At 43.2% G+C, this 20,345-nt stretch overlaps 2 protein-coding genes and 1 pseudogene across 4 annotated transcripts in view; all 3 read left to right on the top strand.

The window, feature by feature from the left end:
* The window catches only part of LOC311135173 (NEDD4-like E3 ubiquitin-protein ligase WWP2), a 45,994-nt gene extending 37,008 nt beyond the window's left edge, over nt 1-8,986 (top strand). For both annotated transcript variants that reach the window (XM_084169096.1, XM_084169095.1), the window contains 11 exons: nt 360-438; nt 586-657; nt 865-953; nt 2,252-2,411; nt 4,253-4,386; nt 4,546-4,686; nt 4,857-4,977; nt 5,136-5,240; nt 5,348-5,444; nt 8,043-8,115; nt 8,268-8,986. In XM_084169096.1, coding sequence (XP_084025222.1) covers nt 360-438; nt 586-657; nt 865-953; nt 2,252-2,411; nt 4,253-4,386; nt 4,546-4,686; nt 4,857-4,977; nt 5,136-5,240; nt 5,348-5,444; nt 8,043-8,115; nt 8,268-8,367 — 1,171 coding nt within the window. In that variant the 3' untranslated portion in view covers nt 8,368-8,986. The remainder of the gene's footprint in view (nt 1-359; nt 439-585; nt 658-864; nt 954-2,251; nt 2,412-4,252; nt 4,387-4,545; nt 4,687-4,856; nt 4,978-5,135; nt 5,241-5,347; nt 5,445-8,042; nt 8,116-8,267) is intronic.
* The window catches only part of LOC311135343 (vacuolar protein sorting-associated protein 4A-like), a 569,660-nt pseudogene that overhangs the window by 447,318 nt on the left and 101,997 nt on the right, over nt 1-20,345 (top strand). The window lies entirely within an intron of this gene.
* The window catches only part of LOC311135179 (tRNA-specific adenosine deaminase 1-like), a 32,883-nt gene continuing 30,156 nt past the window's right edge, over nt 17,619-20,345 (top strand). Inside the window, exons 1-4 of the mRNA XM_084169106.1 lie at nt 17,619-17,947; nt 18,080-18,148; nt 18,270-18,324; nt 18,427-18,557. Of these exons, the coding sequence (XP_084025232.1) occupies nt 17,806-17,947; nt 18,080-18,148; nt 18,270-18,324; nt 18,427-18,557 (397 nt within the window). The 5' untranslated portion in view covers nt 17,619-17,805. The remainder of the gene's footprint in view (nt 17,948-18,079; nt 18,149-18,269; nt 18,325-18,426; nt 18,558-20,345) is intronic.

Genomic DNA, 20,345 nt, shown 5'->3' with positions numbered 1-20,345 from the left:
TCTCCTCTGCTGACGAGGCACATATCCAGTATGTCTGTAGTGAAGTGGTGTAGCTTCTATTAACACAGCTGCACACCAAGGCATACGTCCATCTCTGGGCTTAACCCAGTTATTTCAATCCTGCTTCACATCACATCTGACCACTTCAATAGAATACTGCCCAAAGTCCTCACTGCGCAGCTCCGCAACAGGGCCCTATTTTCCAGTCTCTAAAGCATTGGGACAGACATGTTGGCCTGTCTTTTCCCAGTACAGCTACAGTATCCTTACCTGACATGTACACATGTAAAACCTGGCTTTGCTATTTCATTTATTTCTTGCTGGAACAGAATAAAAGAAGCTCCTTTTTTTCTCTGTAGGTCGAGGACGGGTGGTTCCCCCGGGGCCTATGATCGCAGCTTCAGGTGGAAATACCACCAGTTCCGCTTCCTGTGCCATGTAAGTGCTGACTCTCATATCTTAGACCTCTGTTATGAGAACAGGCTCTTACCTCAGTTCACTTCTACTGTTCAGACTCAAGAGATCTCTTTGTCTGATGTCTAGTATTGATTAAATACATTTTTACACTTCTCTCTGCCTCTCCAGTCCAATGCCTTACCCAGTCACGTGAAAATCTCAGTGTCCAGACAGACTCTATTTGAGGACTCGTTTCAGCAGGTAAGAATGACATGGAGTCAGTTTACCTACTGAGGATATTCTATTCTAAATGTTATGTGATTAAACTTGCATGAGGGTTGCTATTTTTGGTTATGTATTAATTAGTACCACTATTTGTATTTTAACAACTGATATATGATCGTAGGGTGGTAGTTTCTTTTTTGTGATGTACTGTATGTGCCTGTGTTTTTTGTTCTATTTCCTCAGATCATGAATGTGAAACCGTATGACTTGCGTAGAAGACTCTACATCATCATGAGGGGAGAGGAAGGTCTTGATTATGGAGGCATTGCCAGGTAAGATGACCGTTTCCTGCCTGCATGTCTGGCCTGCTGCCTCTTACAACAGTTGTCTTTCTTTCTCCTAGCTGTTAGTCTTCCTTGTCTACCCTGTGTTCCTTACTTAAATGTCCATCATCCATCATTCATCATCTCCCTCACAGCCCCTGTCTCTTGCACTGTCATCTGTTGTCTGTGTGTGTTTTGGTGTTTGTGGACTGGTGACAGTGTGTGTCCACCTCTGGTTGGTGTCAGCGGTGGGATCCCGGGCTTTGTTCCTCCCCCTCCTCCTACTCCTCGTGGTCTGTGTTTGCGTGTGTCTCTGTCTCTGGTGTCGCGCCAGTGGTTTTACCCTATGGTAGGTTACGTCATGCTGTTCTACCACAGGGTAGAACCACGGACGGGATGTTTGGAGGTGTCTGCACAGCCCCGGTATGACCCCCGGGACTGGCTGGCCGGCCGTGGGGGCAAAGGTCAGGGGCTTGGTGGTGGCCGGGGCTTCATTCTCTACATGCATTTCATGTTCCACATTATACTGCTTGTCTTCATGGTGTTTTATGGTGTTTTTTTGTGTTAGTGAGTATGTATATCTGTATGCCCATGTGCTTACTGTGTACATGTAATGATTTCAAATAACAGTTCAGTGATGGCTCCGTATTGGACCATTCCTCAGTACGGCAGTTGCGCTTTCATTTTTTGCTGACAGAAAATTGACATTTGGAAGCCATTTCTGAGTTTGGTTATAGAGTTGCTATATGAAAATAGTTTGGGGTGCAGTACAGTTACACCACTTAGTATGATGCTAAATGGAAATGTCATGACCAGAAGCAATAAAGACCTGTTTTTCAGGAGTACACGTTTTTGTTGAAACTGCCGTACCGTGAATGACCTCCCATATGTAGAATAATTTGTGAATTTGATATTGTTGTGCTTGTATTAGTTTTATTTGTTACATTTTAGTTGTATTTGTGCAGGTGTGTGGAGAAACCAGACCCCATTTTTACAAAGTATTTTTAAATTATACAGTCTATTTTAACAACCATGCAACTTGTTTGTGCTGTCAAAATCACTGATTGTGTCATGTTTGCTGCTGTTGTCAAATGTGTGGTTTTGTAATGTATGAAATACTTTGTAAAATTCTGCACTACTCTGTTGTCAATCCAAAAAACGAGTATGGCAAAAAGTAACAATTTGTAGCCCTCACACATAAGCAGAAGGGTAGTTAGCCTGTACACACCCTGCTTTTCCATGAGGCAAAACAATGGTCTGTCTCTGATAGATATAGATGTGTAATGCCCTGTCTCTCCCCAATACAGAGAGTGGTTCTTCCTGCTGTCCCATGAGGTGCTGAACCCTATGTACTGTCTGTTTGAGTACGCTGGGAAGAATAACTACTGTCTACAGATCAACCCCGCCTCCTCCATCAACCCTGACCACCTCACATACTTCCGCTTCATAGGGCGATTCATCGCCATGGTGAGCAATGCTTCATTGGCAAATTTTGCCCAGATCTGCAACAACAACAAAAGTCAACTACAACAATAGTTATGGTTAGAATTGAAGAACATATGATGAGGATGTGTAGCACATAATGTTTTTTAGGAACAGGAGAGGTGAGGGCAGTGTATGAGTGTCTGTGGGTGTGTGTTCTTCATCTGTAAGTCGTTTTAAAGCTATGTGTCCCTAAACCAAGTGAATAAGTTTATTATACTAAGAACCCTCCCCTCCCCCACCGCCCATCTTGCCAAACCCAACTCTCTCTGGGACAATATCCAGAAGCTACAGGCCCCAAAACCAACAGCACCACCCTCTCAACCCCCTCCCCTCCTCCAGAGCATGACCTCACTGCCACACAGCCCACACCCGCCAAGAATGGCCTGTATTTAGTCTGCTAGCACACTTCAGACAACACCCCTTATAAAGATGCTTGTCTCATATAGCCCATGTCTTCTCTCCCTCTTTTCTGGGCTCCTTTTCTCCTCTTTTTCGCTCCCCTCCTCCTGCTCCCCACTTCCCCTCTCTCTCACTTTTCCGTCTCTCTCTCTGCCTCATGTCCTGTTGCTCAGAGCAGAGGATGATGCTAGTACTGACGGTGCAGACTGAACAGACTGTGAGTCACTCAGTGGAGGGTGTCTGTGTTGTTCTTGGACAGATATACACTGGGGCTCTGTGGTATTACATTATACAGTCTGGGTCTTATCCACCGCTTCAGTACTAACTGAATCATCAATCTTTTCCACACAGAGACAGACTTGTGACTGACACTTTAAGTGTTCTGTGTGTGCGTGTGTGGTAACACTTTACTGTGGTTAGGCTAATAGGCTATATCAAATCAAATTGTATTTGTCACATGCGCTGAATACAACCGGTGTAGACCTTATTGTGAAATGCTTACTTACAAGCCCTTAACCAGCAAGGCAGTTAAAAAAAAATAAGAATTAAGAAAATATTTACTAAATAAACTAAACTAAAGTAAAAAAAATAATAATTACACAATAAAATAACAATAATGAGGCTATATACAGGGGGTACCGGTACTGAGTCAATGTGTGGGGGTACAGGGTAATTGAGGTAATATGTACATGTAGGTAGGGGTAAAGCGACTATGCATAGATAATAAACAGCGAGTAGCAGCAGTTAACTGTTCAGCAGTCTTATGGCTTGTGGGTAGAAGCTGTTAAGGAGCCTCTTGGACCTAGACTTGGCGCTCCGGTACCGCTTGCCGTGCGGTAGCAAAGAAAACAGTCTATGACTAGGGTAGCTGGAGTCTTTGGCAATTTTTAGGGCCTTCCTCTGACACCGTCTGTTATAGAGGTCCTGGATGGCAGGAAGCTTGTACTAGGCTGTATACACTACCCTCTGTAGCGCCTTGCGGTCAGATGCCGAGCAGTTGCCATACCAGGTGGTGATGCAGATGTGTTGCTGCCTACCCTTACCACCTGGGGGCTGCCCGTCAGGAAGTCCAGGATCCAGTCGCAGAGGGAGGTGTTCACTAAGCTAAGGACCCTGGGACTGATGAGCTTTGATGGCACTATGGTGTTGATCACTGAGCTGTAGTCAATGAACAGCATTCTCACGTAGGTGTTCCTTTTGTCCAGGTGGGAAAGGGCAGTGTGGAGTGCAATAGAGATTGCGTCATCTGTGGATCTGTTGGGACGGTATGCGAATTGGAGTGGGTCTAATGGTACTGGGATGATGGTGTTGATGTGAGCCATATATGTCTGTATCTATGTGTATTGGCCCATAGGAGGGATGACGCTTATGATATATTTTAGTTTTGGTATGGTACTTATTGCATCCTCCCCTCTCCCTTTTAGGCCCTGTACCATGGCAAGTTCATCGATACTGGCTTCACTCTGCCATTCTACAAGCGTATGCTCAATAAGAAACCCACTCTGAAAGACTTGGAGTCTATTGACCCTGAGTTCTACAACTCTATCATGTGGGTCAAGTAAGTGCACCGCTCCTTTATTATGTGTGTGTGAGACTGTTTGAATGTGGTCGCCCTTGTGGCAAACTGTGTATGTGAAGAGCCTGATGGAAGTGTTTTACATAATTGTGTAGCTTAAAGCTTTAATATGTGTATAATGCGTCTGTGTTATGTCTACAGGGATAACTGTCTGGAGGAGTGTGGAGTGGAGCTGTACTTTGCTCAGGATATGGAGATTCTGGGGAAGGTGTCCACCCACCAGCTGAAGGATGATGGAGAGAACGAGCTGGTCACCGCGGAGAACAAGGAGGAGTATATCAGGTCAGCCATCTCCGTCACTACTTTGACTCCCGTCTGTATGCCTATCAATCCTGTGATACCTGAGATTGGTACTCTGCAGACTAGCATTAATGTTGTTTCATGTTGACACTCAATTTGTTTGAATAAATATCCTCCCTTGTTGCTTAGAAAATGAATCCCTGTTTCCGCAGTCTGCTGACGGACTGGCGGTTCATGCGTGGTGTGGAGGAGCAGACTAAAGCCTTCTTGGATGGCTTCAATGAGGTCGTGCCTCTGGAGTGGCTACGCTACTTTGATGAGAAAGAGCTGGAGGTACGTAAAGGGTCTGGAAGGACATGCTGGGTTAGCTAGGCAGAGTTATAGGTTATGGAGCTTTCACAAAGACTTATGAGTTGGTAGAGGGGACTATTTGTTGCAGATTCCCTCTTTTTGACTGTGGATTAATGGTATGGTCTCATTCCTTCCTCCAGCTGATGCTATGTGGGATGCAGGAGATAGACCTCAGTGACTGGCAGAAGAACACCATCTATCGGCACTATACCAAGAACAGCAAGCAGATACACTGGTTCTGGCAGGTATGGTGGCCTCTCTTCACAGCATCTTGTGTGTATGTGAGACTGTTGATGACTGTCTATATCTCACTATGTGCATCCTTGACGTGTCTTACCTGTGTATTATGCAGGTGGTAAAGGATATGGACAATGAGAAGCGGATCCGCCTGCTCCAGTTTGTCACAGGAACATGCCGTCTGCCAGTCGGAGGCTTTGCTGAACTCATAGGTGGGTCATTTCACCAATACGGTGCCTTTTCAGATGTGTAACTTGGTGGGGGAAAAAACGTCTGATTTCACCTAATTTTACCATTCTGTCATAAAGGGCACATGTTCAACTTAATAAAAAACACGTTCTCAAGAGGTTAAATAAAAGAAATACTATACTAAGTGTATATTAAGTGCCAAATAAAGTAACAGGGTTGACAATTATGTCTTAAATCAGCCATAGATCCCCTTGTGACAGGGGGAATGGAAGCTTGTTGTGTGCAACAGGAAGGGACAATTGGATGCAAGTTTCACAAAACAAATGTACAGTGGGGAAAAAAAGTATTTAGTCAGCCACCAATTGTGCAAGTTCTCCCACTTAAAAAGATGAGAGAGGCCTGTAATTTTCATCATAGGTACACGTCAACTATGACAGACAAATTGAGAGAAAAAAATTCCAGAAAATCACATTGTAGGATTTTTAATGAATTTATTTGCAAATTATGGTGGAAAATAAGTATTTGGTCACCTACAAACAAGCAAGATTTCTGGCTCTCACAGACCTGTAACTTCTTCTTTAAGAGGGTCCTCTGTCCTGTATTAATGGCACCTGTTTGAACTTGTGATCAGTATAAAAGAAACCTGTCCACAACCTCAAACAGTCACACTCCAAACACCAGAAACAAAATTGTAGACCTGCACCAGGCTGGGAAGACTGAATCTGCAATAGGTACGCAGCTTGGTTTGAAGAAATCAACTGTGGGAGCAATTATTAGGAAATGGAAGACATACAAGACCACTGATAATCTCCCTCGATCTGGGGCTCCACGCAAGATCTCACCCCGTGGGGTCAAAATGATCACAAGAACGGTGAGCAAAAATCCCAGAACCACACGGGGGGACCTAGTGAATGACCTGCAGAGAGCTGGGACCAAAGTAACAAAGCCTACCATCAGTAACACACTACGCCGCCAGGGACTCAAATCCTGCAGTGCCAGACGTGTCCCCCTGCTTAAGCCAGTACATGTCCAGGCCCGTCTGAAGTTTGCTAGAGTGCATTTGGATGATCCAGAAGAGGATTGGGCGAATGTCATATGGTCAGATGAAACCAAAATATAACTTTTTGGTAAAAACTCAACTCGTCGTGTTTGGAGGACAAAGAATGCTGAGTTGCATCCAAAGAACACCATACCTACTGTGAAGCATGGGGGTGGAAACATCATGCTTTGGGGCTGTTTTTCTGCAAAGGGACCAGGACGACTGATCCGTGTAAAGGAAAGAATGAATGGGGCCATGTATCGTGAGATTTTGAGTGAAAACCTCCTTCCATCAGCAAGGGCATTGAAGATGAAATGTGGCTGGGTCTTTCAGCATGACAATGATCCCAAACACACCGCCCGGGCAACGAAGGAGTGGCTTCGTAAGAAGCATTTCAAGGTCCTGGAGTGGCCTAGCCAGTCTCCAGATCTCAACCCCATAGAAAATCTTTGGAGGGAGTTGAAAGTCCGTATTGCCCAGCGACAGCCCCAAAACATCACTGCTCTAGAGGAGATCTGCATGGAGGAATGGGCCAAAATACCAGCAACAGTGTGTGAAAACCTTGTGAAGACTTACAGAAAACGTTTGACCTGTGTCATTGCCAACAAAGGGTATATAACAAAGTATTGAGAAACTTTTGTTATTGACCAAATACTTATTTTCCACCATAATTTGCAAATAAATTCATTAAAAATCCTACAATGTGATTTTCTGGAATTTATTTCCTCATTTTGTCTGTCATAGTTGACGTGTACCTATGATGAAAAGTACAGACCTCTCTCATCTTTTTAAGTGGGAGAACTTGCACAATTGGTGGCTGACTAAATACTTTTTTCCCCACTGTACATTGTTAAAATATTTCTAGCCTGTCTATCTAATGGGTAAACAGGGTTGACGTGTTATGCTCAACCCACTTAGTTTTCCACCACAAAACACCAGAAAATCGGCAAAAAGCTCACCTGCTTTCACAGTATTAGACTGTTTCTTTTTTCACCATATTAAAATGAGAGTTCAGATCAAGTAACGGAGTTGACCTTAAAATTGGGGACATGTTATTTTTTATCACTGAATGAATCACTAATCACATTAAATGAATAATAATCTTCAGAAATGACTTTGTCAAAGCAACAAAATAACTAGGGCTTTACAATGGTGGTGAAAACTTGGATACATTTTGGGGTTAAGTGGGTTAAAATCTTCCTGGAACCATGCACGGAGGGACATGTCAAAATGCTGAATTTTGGCACTTTAGCTAATCTTTATTCATATAAAAAAATCAGATTAATTGAATTCTCCACTGCCTGCCGTTGTGCCCTTGAGCGAGGCACTTAACCACCCACAACAACTGCTCCACGGGCACCCAGTATGGCAGCCCCCAGCTCCAACCTCTCTAACCTGTATATATATGTGTTTCTTTCGGAGGGGTTGAAATAAAGCTGAAGTCAAATTTTGGATGGACGTTGTGTACAATTGACGAATAAAGTAATTGTAATACAATAACCACCTTCTTCACTGTCAAATGTCTTTTGACAGAAATGTAATTCCCTGCCCAAGAATCTAACATGGTCTCTCTTCCCCTTAGGGAGTAATGGACCACAGAAATTCTGTATAGACAAGGTGGGGAAGGAGACTTGGCTTCCAAGAAGCCACACCTGGTGAGACTGACATTTTCCTCAATTCCTCTGCCATAGTTGATTTATCGTTCCCATGACAACATCCATTACTTTTGTATCTATGAATGTACCCCTGCTAACCACAAATGTATCCCTCACTGTCTCTTTTCTTTTCATCTCGAACACTCACACAGCTTCAATCGTCTGGACCTGCCGCCCTACAGGAGTCTGGAGCAACTGAAAGAGAAACTTCTGTTTGCCATTGAGGAGACTGAAGGATTCGGGCAGGAATAAGGGAAAAATAAAAATAATCACATTATGAGTGAGGGAAGGTGGATAGAGAAAGAAGAGTCATTCATTCAAATAGTTTTTTTTTTGTTAATCACAGGGATATGAACTCTCCGATCATCTGTACATCTAGACCCCACTTCCAGATCATGTGTGGTTGGGAGACCATAGAGAACCATAGGACTGTGGGTGCCCACCTGTACCTATCATACTAGGCTGTGGAGGAGGCTGGGGGGTACAAGGGAACCAGTAGGGAACAGGTGTGTGAGCTGAGGGGTGGTCCAGACAGATTAGTGTTATAATATATGACCATAGACCCCCTCTCCTGCCGAAGACCCCACCCACTAGATCTAGAGACACACCAAAAACATAAAGGATAATGTCATCAAATAATTATATCAACTGCAAATCGCAACGACAGCAAAGCTACAGCAACTATATCATATCTATCTAAGAGAAATTAACATTTTAAAAAGGAGTGTATGTGAATGGGAGAGAGCAAAAGGTTATAATTAGTGACCTCTGTTAAGAGGATTGATTGGTGAAATGTGATTTTATTTATTTTCTATTCATTGTGACATTCAGCATTACCTGTACATAGCTAAAATAAATGACTCAAATCTTAGTGGGTTGATTGTGATGGTAAGAAACCTATTTTCTCAGAGCCTTGGTTAATAGTTTTTTACCTGAATCTGGTTTTGGTTAGAATGTCATTCTACTGCTAGAACACTGATTGGGTTATCCAGCCAGCCATGTTAGTATGCTAACAGTATTACTGTGAAACAGCTGTGCACATGACTTCCCATTTCAAACAGAAACTTCAACTGCTGATACTGAAAGGAGACAATGACAATGTAAGCAAGTGATAAATACATGATGACGCAATCACCATCGCACTGCACACTGCCCTATCCCATCTTGACAAGAGGAATACCTATGTAAGAATGCTGTTCATTGATTAAAGCTCAGCCGTTAACACCATAGTGCCCTCCAACATCACTAAGCTTGGGGCCCTGGGCAGTGGCGTGTATTCATGGCGGCCAAGGGAAGCCAGGCTTCCCCCAAATGACAAAGAAAGAACGAAGAAAAAAACATACCAAATTATTTATTTATCTTTTGTCTCTCTGTGTTTCATAAATGTCCTTAAATTAGCAAGAGGCTGAATGTATCTCACCGGAAAAGCATCCAAGCGAACGAAACAGCGCCCCTCTGTGTCTATATGTGTAGCCCATCTGTGCTGTCTGGTCAAAAAAAAGTATGACATTGTTCCCACCCGTAGCATTGAATGCAAGGAAAGCCAGCGAGCATTTGGCCTCCCTTGATAAAACATTTAATTATAGCCAATCAGCGTTGAGCTAAACTGAGTGAGCTCAGTTGTGAATGGTTCTGGCGCACCAGAAGAAAGTATCAAGGGAAGCCAGTTTGCATTTGGCTTCACACCAATCACATCAAGTTAGAAGGCAAATGTCATTGACAGAACTTGAATTGTTGCATCTCGTTGTGTCGTTGTCCTCCGGTGGCTAGTTAGCTAGCTAAAATCGTCCCTTTCCTAAATTTTCCATGGATGTGAGGGATTTGGACTTCTGGTTTTACTTAATTCTCCATACTGGCCAATGATCATAACGGCGATTCTGATCAACCATAAATGTATGCATTATGCCCCTGGCCTGAGAGGATGGAAGTTCAACATAGCTAGATGTAGTAACGTTAGGCTAATGTTAACTAGCTGGCCTGGCGCATCGTTGCCCATGAAAGGAAGTTAGGCAAGCTGTCAAAAAGGCAAAGGGTGGCTATTTGAAGAATCTCAAATATGTTTTGATTTGTTTAACACTTTTTTGGTTACTATATGATTCCATATGTGTTATTTCATAGTTTTGATGTCTTCCCTATTATTCTACAATGTAGAAAATAGTAAAAATAAAGAAAAACCCTTGAATGAGTAGGTGTGTCCAAACGTTTGACTGGTACTGTATATATATTTTTGTACTGGTTTTATTGCTAGCTTGAGTTACCTGGGGTGGCAGAGTTCCATGTAGTCATGGCTTTATTTAATACTGTGCGTTTCCTAGCCTCTGCTCTGGACCTGGGGACTGTGAAAAGACCTCTGGTTGCATGTCTTGGGTTGTACCGATGAGTGTCCGAACTGTGTGCCAACTGCTTGAACAGACAGTTCAGTACCTTCCACACATGAATACCTCGCACAAAGACCAATACTGATGCAGTCAATCTCTCCTCAACTTTGAGCCAGGAAAGACTGACATGCCTGTTACTGACATGCCTGTTTCCCTCCGTGTACATCTAAGTGCGATACGTGCTGCCTTGTAGTCCAGGTGCAACAAAACTAGGGCCTGTAGGACCTGTCTGGTCGACTGAGATGTCGAGAATGCAGAGCAACGCCCTATCATGGACATACCTCTTCCCATTTTAGCAACCAGTCTATATGTTTTGACCATGACAGCTTGCTATCTAGGGTTACACCCGGCAGTTTAGTCTCCTCAACTTGCTCAATAGCCTCATTATTCAAAAATAGATCTAAACAAGGTTTTGCGTTGAGCGAGTGATTTGTCCCAAAATGTATGCTTTTAGTTTTTGAGATACAGTATTTAGCATCAGCCTATTGCTAGTTACCCATTCTAAAACTGACTGGAGCTCTGTTAAGTGTTTCAATTATTTATTTTACTGTTGCAGCCAACGTGTATATTGTTGAGTCGTCAGCGTACATAGACACATGTACGCTGGTCAGTGGAAGGTCATTTGTAAAAACAGAAAACAATAATGGCCCTAGCCGGCTGCTCTGCAGTAAACCACACTCAACTTAATTTGCATGAGAGAGGATTCCATTAACGAAAGCCCTCTGTGTTCTATTAGATAGGTAACTCTCAATCCATAATAAGGCAAAGATTGCAAATCCATAACACCTAAGTTTTTTCAGCAATGGGTTATGATCAATGACATCAAAAGCTGCACTGAACTGGCCTGCCTTGGGCAGGGGGGAGGAGGTGTGCTTCGACTCATGCCAGCCTGACCCACCGCACATGTACCAGCGGATAGTGTCAGAATCCTCGCTGGGAGATGGAGGAGGGCCCAAGACCTTGTTTCTTTTGGTCAGCGACCAGCTGAGCTGTGGAGGGTGCCGGCCATCCAGATAGGTAGGTCCGGCTAGCCAGGTAGCGAGGTCCTTCCGGATAGATAGGTAGGGCTGGCTGGCCAGATAGGTAGGTCCGGCCGGCCAGATAGGTAGGTAGGTCCGGCCAGCCAGGTAGCGAGGTCCTGCCAGCTAAATAGGTAGGGCAGGCCAACCAGATAGGTAGATCCGGCCATGTAGGTCCGGCCGGCAAGCCCGCCAGATAGCTAGGTCCGGCCGGCCGGGCCAGTTTTGTCACACAACACAATACCACAGATGTCTCAAGTTTTGAGGGAGCGTGCAATTGACATGCTGACTGCAGGAATGCCAACCAGAGCTGTTGCCAGAGAATTCAATGTTAATTTCTCTACCAAAAGCCACCTCCAACATCGTTTTGGAGAATTTGACAGAACGTCCAACTGGCCTCACAAACGCAGACCACGTGTAACCACGCCAGGCCAGGACCTCCACATCCAGCTTCTTCACCTGCGGGATCGTCTGAGACAAGCCACCCGGACAGCTGATGACACTGAAGAGTATTTCTGTCTGTAATAAATCCCTTTTGTGAGGAAAAACTCATTCTGATTGGCTAGGCCTGGCTCCCCAGTGGGAGCGTTTATATTTTTGTTCAGTATTCTATCGCCTATAGTACAAAAGTTTACCTATTCTGTTGGTCAACTTGTCTTTCTGTGCGAGAAAAAGATATTCCAAATATAATATGGCACAGATCTGGGGAAGGGTACCAAAAAATGTCTGCAGCATTGAATGTCCCCAAGAACACAGTGGCCTCCATCATTCTTAAATGGAAGAAGTTTGGAACCACCAAGACTCTTCCTAGAGCTGGCCGCCCGGCCAAACTGAGCAATCAGGGGAGAAGGGCCTTGGTCAGGGAGGTGACCAAGAACCTGATGGTCAATCTGACAGAACTCCAGAGTTCCTCTGTGGAGATGGGAGAACCTTCCAGAAGGACAACCATTCTTGCAGCACTCCACCAATCAGGCCTTTATGGTAGAGTGGCCAGATGGAAGCCACTCCTCAGTAAAAAGGCACATGACAGCCTGCTTGGAGTTTGCCAAAAGGCACCTAAAGGACTCTCAGACCATGAGAAACAAGATTCTCTGCTCTGATGAAACCAAGATTGAACTCTTTGGCCTGAATGCCAAGCATCACATCTGGAGGAAATCTGGCACCATCCCTACGGTGAAGCATGGTGGTGGCAGCATCATGCTGTTGGGATGTTTCTCAGTGGCAGGGACTGGGAGACTAGTCAGGATCGAGGGAAAGATGAACGGAGCAAAGTACAGAGAGATCCTTGATGAAAAACTGCTCCAGAGCGCTAAGGACCTCAGACTGGGGCGAAGGTTCACCTTCCAACAGAACAATGACACTAAGCACACAGCCAAGACAATGCAGTGGCTTCGGGACAAGTCTCTGAATGTCCTTGAGTGGCCCAGCCAGAGCCTGGACTTGAACCCGATTGAACATCTCTGGAGAGACCTGAAAATAGCTGTGCAGTGACGCTCCCCATCCAACCTGACAGAGCTTGAGAGGATCTGCAGAGAAGAATGGGATAAACTCCCCAAATACAGGTGTGCCAAGCTTGTAGCGTCATACCCAAGAAGACTCCAGGCTGTAATCGCTGCCAAAGGTGATTCAACAAAGTACTGAGTAAAGTGTCTGAATACTTATGTAAATATATATATATTTTTGCAAACATTTCTAAAAACCTGTTTTTGCTTTGTCATTATGGGGTATTTTGTGTAGATTGATGAGATCAAAAACAATTTGATCAATTTTAGAATAAGGCTGTAATGTAACAAAATGTGGAAAAAGTAAAGGGGTGTGAATACTTTCCGAATGCACTGTAGATCAGGTAATATGCAGTCCACAAGAAACCGCAACAGATGACTTATAATTTAAGATACTAATTGCATAAACAAGGTAAAGGGAGTATAGTACAGTAATAAACCAACCTCATTAGAACAACACTTCTATACAGTGGGGAAAAAAAGTATTTAGTCAGCCACCAATTGTGCACGTTCTCCCACTTAAAAAGATGAGAGAGGCCTGTAATTTTCATCATAGGTACACGTCAACTATGACAGACAAATTGAGGGAAAAAAAATCCAGAAAATCACATTGTAGGATTTTTTATGAATTTATTTGCAAATTATGGTGGAAAATAAGTATTTGGTCAATAACAAAAGTTTCTCAATACTTTGTTAAATACGCTTTGTTGGCAATGACACAGGTCAAACGTTTTCTGTAAGTCTTCACAAGGTTTTCACACACTGTTGCTGGTATTTTGGCCCATTCCTCCATGCAGATCTCCTCTAGAGCAGTGATGTTTTGGGGCTGTCGCTGGGTAACACGGACTTTCAACTCTCTCCAAAGATTTTCTATGGGGTTGAGATCTGGAGACTGGCTAGGCCACTCCAGGACCTTGAAATGCTTCTTACGAAGCCACTCCTTCGTTGCCCGGGCGGTGAGTTTGGGATCATTGTCATGCTGAAAGACCCAGCCACGTTTCATCTTCAATGCCCTTGCTGATGGAAGGAGGTTTTCACTCAAAATCTCACGATACATGGCCCCATTCATTCTTTCCTTTACACGGATCAGTCGTCCTAGTCCCTTTGCAGAAAAACAGCCCCAAAGCATGAAGTTTCCACCCCCATGCTTCACAGTAGGTATGGTGTTCTTTGGATGCAACTCAGCATTCTTTGTCCTCCAAACACGATGAGTTGAGTTTTTACCAAAAAGTTCTATTTTGGTTTCATCTGACCATATGACATTCTCCCAATCCTCTTCTGGATCATCCAAATGCACTCTAGCAAACTTCAGACGGGCCTGGACATGTACTGGCTTAAGCAGGGGGACACGTCTGGCAATGCAGGATTTGAGTCCCTGGCGGCGTAGTGTGTTACTGATGGTAGGCTTTGTTACTTTGGTCCCAGCTCTCTGCAGGTCATTCACTAGGTCCCCCCGTGTGGTTCTGGGATTTTTGCTCACCGTTCTTGTGATCATTTTGACCCCACGGGGTGAGATCTTGCGTGGAGCCCCAGATCGAGGGAGATTATGAGTGGTCTTGTATGTCTTCCATTTCCTAATAATTGCTCCCACAGTTGATTTCTTCAAACCAAGCTGCTTACCTATTGCAGATTCAGTCTTCCCAGCCTGGTGCAGGTCTACAATTTTGTTTCTGGTGTCCCTTGACAGCTCTTTGGTCTTGACCATAGTGGAGTTTGGAGTGTGACTGTTTGAGGTTGTGGACAGGTGTCTTTTATACTGATAACAAGTTCAAACAGGTGCCATTAATACAGGTAACGAGTGGAGGACAGAGGAGCCTCTTAAAGAAGAAGTTACAGGTCTGTGAGAGCCAGAAATCTTGCTTGTTTGTAGGTGACCAAATACTTATTTTCCACCATAATTTGCAAATAAATTCATAAAAAATCCTACAATGTGATTTTCTGGATTTTTTTTCCTCAATTTGTCTGTCATAGTTGACGTGTACCTATGATGAAAATGACAGGCCTCTCTCATCTTTTTAAGTGGGAGAACTTGCACAATTGGTGGCTGACTAAATACTTTTTTTCCTCACTGTATGTTATGATTATGCTACCATAATCGTTCCATTCACTCAGGTGATCTTAAATTCACCAATGTGAAAAATTACACTTTTGGAGACTATAGTGGTTGTTTAGAAATGTTATTTCTGGCTGAGGCGGGATACGAACTGAAGACCTTCGGGTCCACTCTTCCTCTTCCTCAAACACAGGAAAAAACAACATTTTCATTGTTTTTCAGCTTATCATAATGAATAATAAACACATTATGAAGAAGAACCCTCAATTTGTCATTTTTTCTCGTATTTCTATTTTCTTTCCTAATTTGTTCCTCTTTTTTCTTCTACACCCTTTCTTCTCCTTCTTTCTCCCACTTAACATACTATTGTTCCCCAGCTTCACCAGAAGCAATGCCAGGATAGTGGATTTGATTCCCGGGACCACGCATACGTAAAAGGTATGCACGCATGGTCCTCTGTAGCTCAGTTGATAGAGCACGGCGCTTGTAACACCACGGTAGTGGGTTCGATCCCCGGGACCACCCATACACAAAAAAAAAAATGCATGCACGCATGACTGTAAGTCGCTTTGGATAAAAGTGTCTGCTAAATGGCATATTAGTATTATTATTATTACTAAATCGCTTCGGATGAAAGCGTCTGCTCAATGACATTTCCAGTATTATTATATTGCACCGTAAACAATTTCCTGTACATTGTGTCGCAGTAAAATGTGGGTCAATTCTACTCAGGAGCACTTTCCAAATCCACAGAGTTACACCCCCAGCAGTGTCGCTGACAATTTTGCGGCCCTTAAAGAGTGACCAATCAGCTTAAATGCAGTACGTTTTCATATTGAAAATTAGCAGTGACGCTCCTCGGGGTGTAAACTGTGGATTTGGAACCAGAAGTGCTCCTGAGTAAAATGGACCCCCCTTTTACTGCACCACAACGTACAGGCAATTATGTACAGCGCAATATATACAGTGCCTTCCGAAAGTATTCATACCCCTTGACTTATTCCACATTTTGTGTTACAGCCTGAATTTAAAATTGATTAAATAAATAAAAATTCTCCACCCATCTACACACAATACCCCATAATGACAAAATGAAAACATGTTTTTTTAAATGTTTGATCATTTATTGAAAATGAAATACAGAATTTATCTAATTTACATAAGTATTCACACCTGAGTCAATACTTTGTAGAAGCACCTTTGGCGGCAATTACAGCTTTGAGTCGTCTTGGCTATGTCTGTATCAGCTTTGCACATCTGGATTTAGGGATTTTGTCCCTTTCTTCCTTGCAGATTTTCTCAAGCTCTGTTAAATTAGATGGGAGCTGCAGTGAACAGCAATCTTCAAGACTTTCCACAGATTTGGCTGGGCCACTCAAGGACTTTCACATTCTTGTACTGAAGCCATTCCAGCGTTGCTTTGGCTGTATGCTTAGGGTTATTGTTCTGTTGGAATGTAAATCTTCGCCCCAGTCTCAGGTCGTTTGCACTGAAACTCCAGGTGTGCTGTCATGTGCCTTTTTCTCAGGAGTGGCTTCCATCTGACCACTCTCCCATAAAGCCCAGATAGGTGCAGTGCTGTGGAGACTGTTGTCCTTCTGGCAGGTTCTACAATCTCAGCCAAGGAACTCTGTAGTTCTGTCAGAGTGGTCAGTGGGTTCTTGGTCACCTCCCTGACCAAGGTCTTTCTTGCCCGGTTGCTCAGTTTGGTCGGATGGCCAGCTCTAGGCAGAGTCTGGGTAGTTCCATATTTCTTCAATTTCCCAATGATGGAGACCACTGTGCTCTAGGAAACGTTCAACACTGTATAAATTGTTTTATACCTTTCCGCAGATATATGCCTCATCACAATTATATCTCAGCGATCTACAGACATTTCTTTGGACTTCATGGTATAGTTTCTGCTCTGACATGCACTGTCAACTGTGGGACCTTATATAGACAGGTGTGTTTCTTTCTAAATCAAGTTGTAATGACATCTCAAGGATGATCAAAGAAAATTGGATGCACCTGAGCTCAATTTGGAGCGTCATCATAGCAAAGGGATGTGAATACTTATGTAAATTAGATATTTCTGTAACACAACAACATTTTGAAATAAGTCAAGGGGTATGAATACCTTATGAAGGCACTGCATGTCCAATATGAAAAAACGATTGGGCACTCTTTAAGGTCCTCAAAATGAGCAGAGACACTCCTCAGGGTGTAAACTCGGTGGATTTGGAAACTAGAAGTGTTCCTGAGTAGAATGGACCCCACTTTTACTTCAACACAATGTACAGGAAATAGTGTAGAGTCCAATAAATGATAGGAGTATAGACACAAAAACATTGTTGACCATTTAGGCTTGAAATAATAAACAAATAAATCACATATCTTATATAAATACTTTTAATTATTATTTGTATGACAACTAGTATAACATATAGGCCTATCGATAATTGTACAAATGTTCGCCCTAATTATTCATTTACAAAGTATACAGGATGGGACTCTTATTCTGAAGGATTCCAAAAATCCGTGACCTGGAAGTGCTTAGTTATTCTTGCCTGCTTCACACGAGTTATGTCATGTGTACAAATAGGAATATGTGTAATGCAATGAATGTTTCGTTGCGATACAAATATAAGAGAGACTACGAATAACCGTTTTTTAAATCACTTTACTTACCTCCACAACAGGCTGCTGCTGCCACTATAGTTAACCAGATAGCTAGTTTGTTTAAAACTCGCTGCAGTATGTGGACCGCCGATGAGATTTCCCAGCTGTGCTACCAGCGCTTCAGCGAGTTGCCCAAAAGAGGAAAGCCCGAGCCGGGCAGAGAGTGGACGCTTTTGGCAGCCGTAGTAAAATGTTCAGTGTCCCGGAATCAAGAGAAAGGTGAAATATAAATGCATGTCGTTAGCCATGTTTCATCCCCTTCAATTCATGTTAATAAAAAATATCGTACTTGATTGATTTTCTACCATAGTGAATGTCAGTAAAATAAAGACTGTTTTATCTCCTCCACAGTTGAGAAGGAGGTAGTTTCATTGGGAACTGGCACCAAGTGTATTGGGCACTCAGCCATGAGCTCAAAGGGTTGGTATACCTACACAGCCCCACACATACACACTTTTTCTTACACACACATGCTCTCTCTCTCTCACACACACACAAGGCATAAACACGTAGTGGCTCACTCACTTTCTCATCCCATCAGGAGATGTGCTCAATGACAGCCATGCAGAAGTCATTGCCAGGAGGGGTTGCATTAGGTGAGAGCGTGTCATGCATGAGAGTGAGACGTGTGAGTGACATTTGTTTGTGTGTATGTATGTTTTTACCCATAATAACATAAGCCTACTTTGTTTGTGCAGGTATCTGACTGAGCAGCTGCGGATGGCAGTATGTGGGCAGGGCAGCACAGTGTTCTGTCAGGGAGAGGAGAGGGGAAAGTGGAAGGTGCAGTCAGGGGTGTCATTCCTGTTCTTCACCAGTCACACACCATGTGAGTTTGTTGTTTGACATTTTTTTGTTCATGAGAACTATAGGCCCTATAGTCCCAGTCAGTATTAAAGTCCAGGTAGCATATAATGGACCCTATCAGATATTTATGTAGTTTGTTCAGTGTATTTAAGCAATAAGGCCCAAGGGGGTGTGGTATATGGCCAATATACCACAGCTAAGGGCTGTTCTTAGGCACGACGCAAAGGGGAGTGCCTGGATACAGCCATTAGCCGTGGTAAATTGGCCATATACCACAAACCCCAGAGGTGCCTTATTGCTATTTTAAACTGGTTACCAACGTAATTAGAGCTGTAAAAATAAATGTTTTGTCATACCTGTGCTATACGGTCTGATATACCACGGCTGTCAGCCAATCAGCATTCAGGGTTCGAACCACCCAGTTTATAATTAAGCAATAAGACCCAAGGAAGTGTGATATATGGCCAATTATACCACGGCTAAGGGCTGTTCTTAAGCACGACGCAACGCGGAGTGCCTGGATACAGCCATTAGCCATGGTATATTGGCCATATACCACAAACCCCCGAGGTGCCTTATTGCAATTATAAACTGATTTTCAATGTAATTAGAACAGTAAACAAAATATATATATATATAATCCTACCTGTGGTATATACCTGATATACCACGGCTTTCAGCCAATCAGCATTCAGGGCTCAAACCACCCAGTTTATAATAACTAATATACATGGGTTCTAACTTGAAAAATGATTTGTTAGTTGACAATTCATGCTAACCGCATATAAAAACCACAAAGACAGCCAGAAAGGCCCGAACGCAAGATCGTAATTTTGATGACTCACACGGCGAGCCTACTGTAGCCTACTTACTGTACATGGTAAGCTGGTGCACACCAAGTTGTACTTCACGTTTTAGTATGGAAAACGGCTGTGAGGATTTTTCTACAATATTCACAAAGACTCCAACCACCCTAGTCATAGACTGTTCTCTCTGCTACCGCACGGCAAGCGGTACCGGAGTGCCAAGTCTAGGTCCAAAAGACTTCTCAACAGCTTCTACCCCCAAGCCATAAGACACCTGAACAGCTAATCATGGCTACCCAGACTATTTGCACAACCCCCCACCCCACCTTTTTACGCTGCTGCTACTCTGTTAATTATTTATGCATAGTCACTTTAACTCTACCCACATGTACATATTACTTCAACTACCTCAACTAGCCGGTGCCCCCGCACATTGATTCTGCACCGGTACCCCCCTGTATATATAGCCTCCCTACTGTTATTTTATTTGACTTCTGCTCTATTTTTTTCTCAACACTTTTTTGTTGTTTTATTCTACTTTTTTATTAAAAATAAATGCACTGTTGGTTAAGGGCTGTAAGTAAGCATTTCACTGTAATACCTGTTGTATTCGGCGCATGTGGCCAATAAAATTTGATTTGATTTGACACAATTACAATCTTTATAGAATAACAATTTAATCAATTACATGTTATGAGTGAACATTATCAAGCCAGCAGCAGATGAAACAGAAAGTGAATTATCTCCTCCCTATCTCCCCGGTTTTAGCTTGTGGCTATCACTGTCTACATGGCTAGCTTTAGGATATTTACTAGCCCATACCAGTGACAAACTTGGCTATGTTATCGACATATGGCAGTACACAAACAAAATCTAGCTCACTTATTTTGCCAGCTAGAAAGGAAACAGACACAAATTAATTCAGAAACGGATAACTAGCTCCCCCGGCGCCACGGACACCATAGAACGAGCCATCCACACACACAGAGAGCCCAAGTGCAGAC

Source organism: Coregonus lavaretus (genome assembly GCF_964263955.1).
Source record: "Coregonus lavaretus genome assembly, chromosome: 9".
NCBI lineage: Eukaryota > Metazoa > Chordata > Actinopteri > Salmoniformes > Salmonidae > Coregonus > Coregonus lavaretus.
The sequence above is the reverse complement of the archived record's forward strand: the minus strand, read 5'-3'. Positions and strand labels throughout refer to the sequence as shown.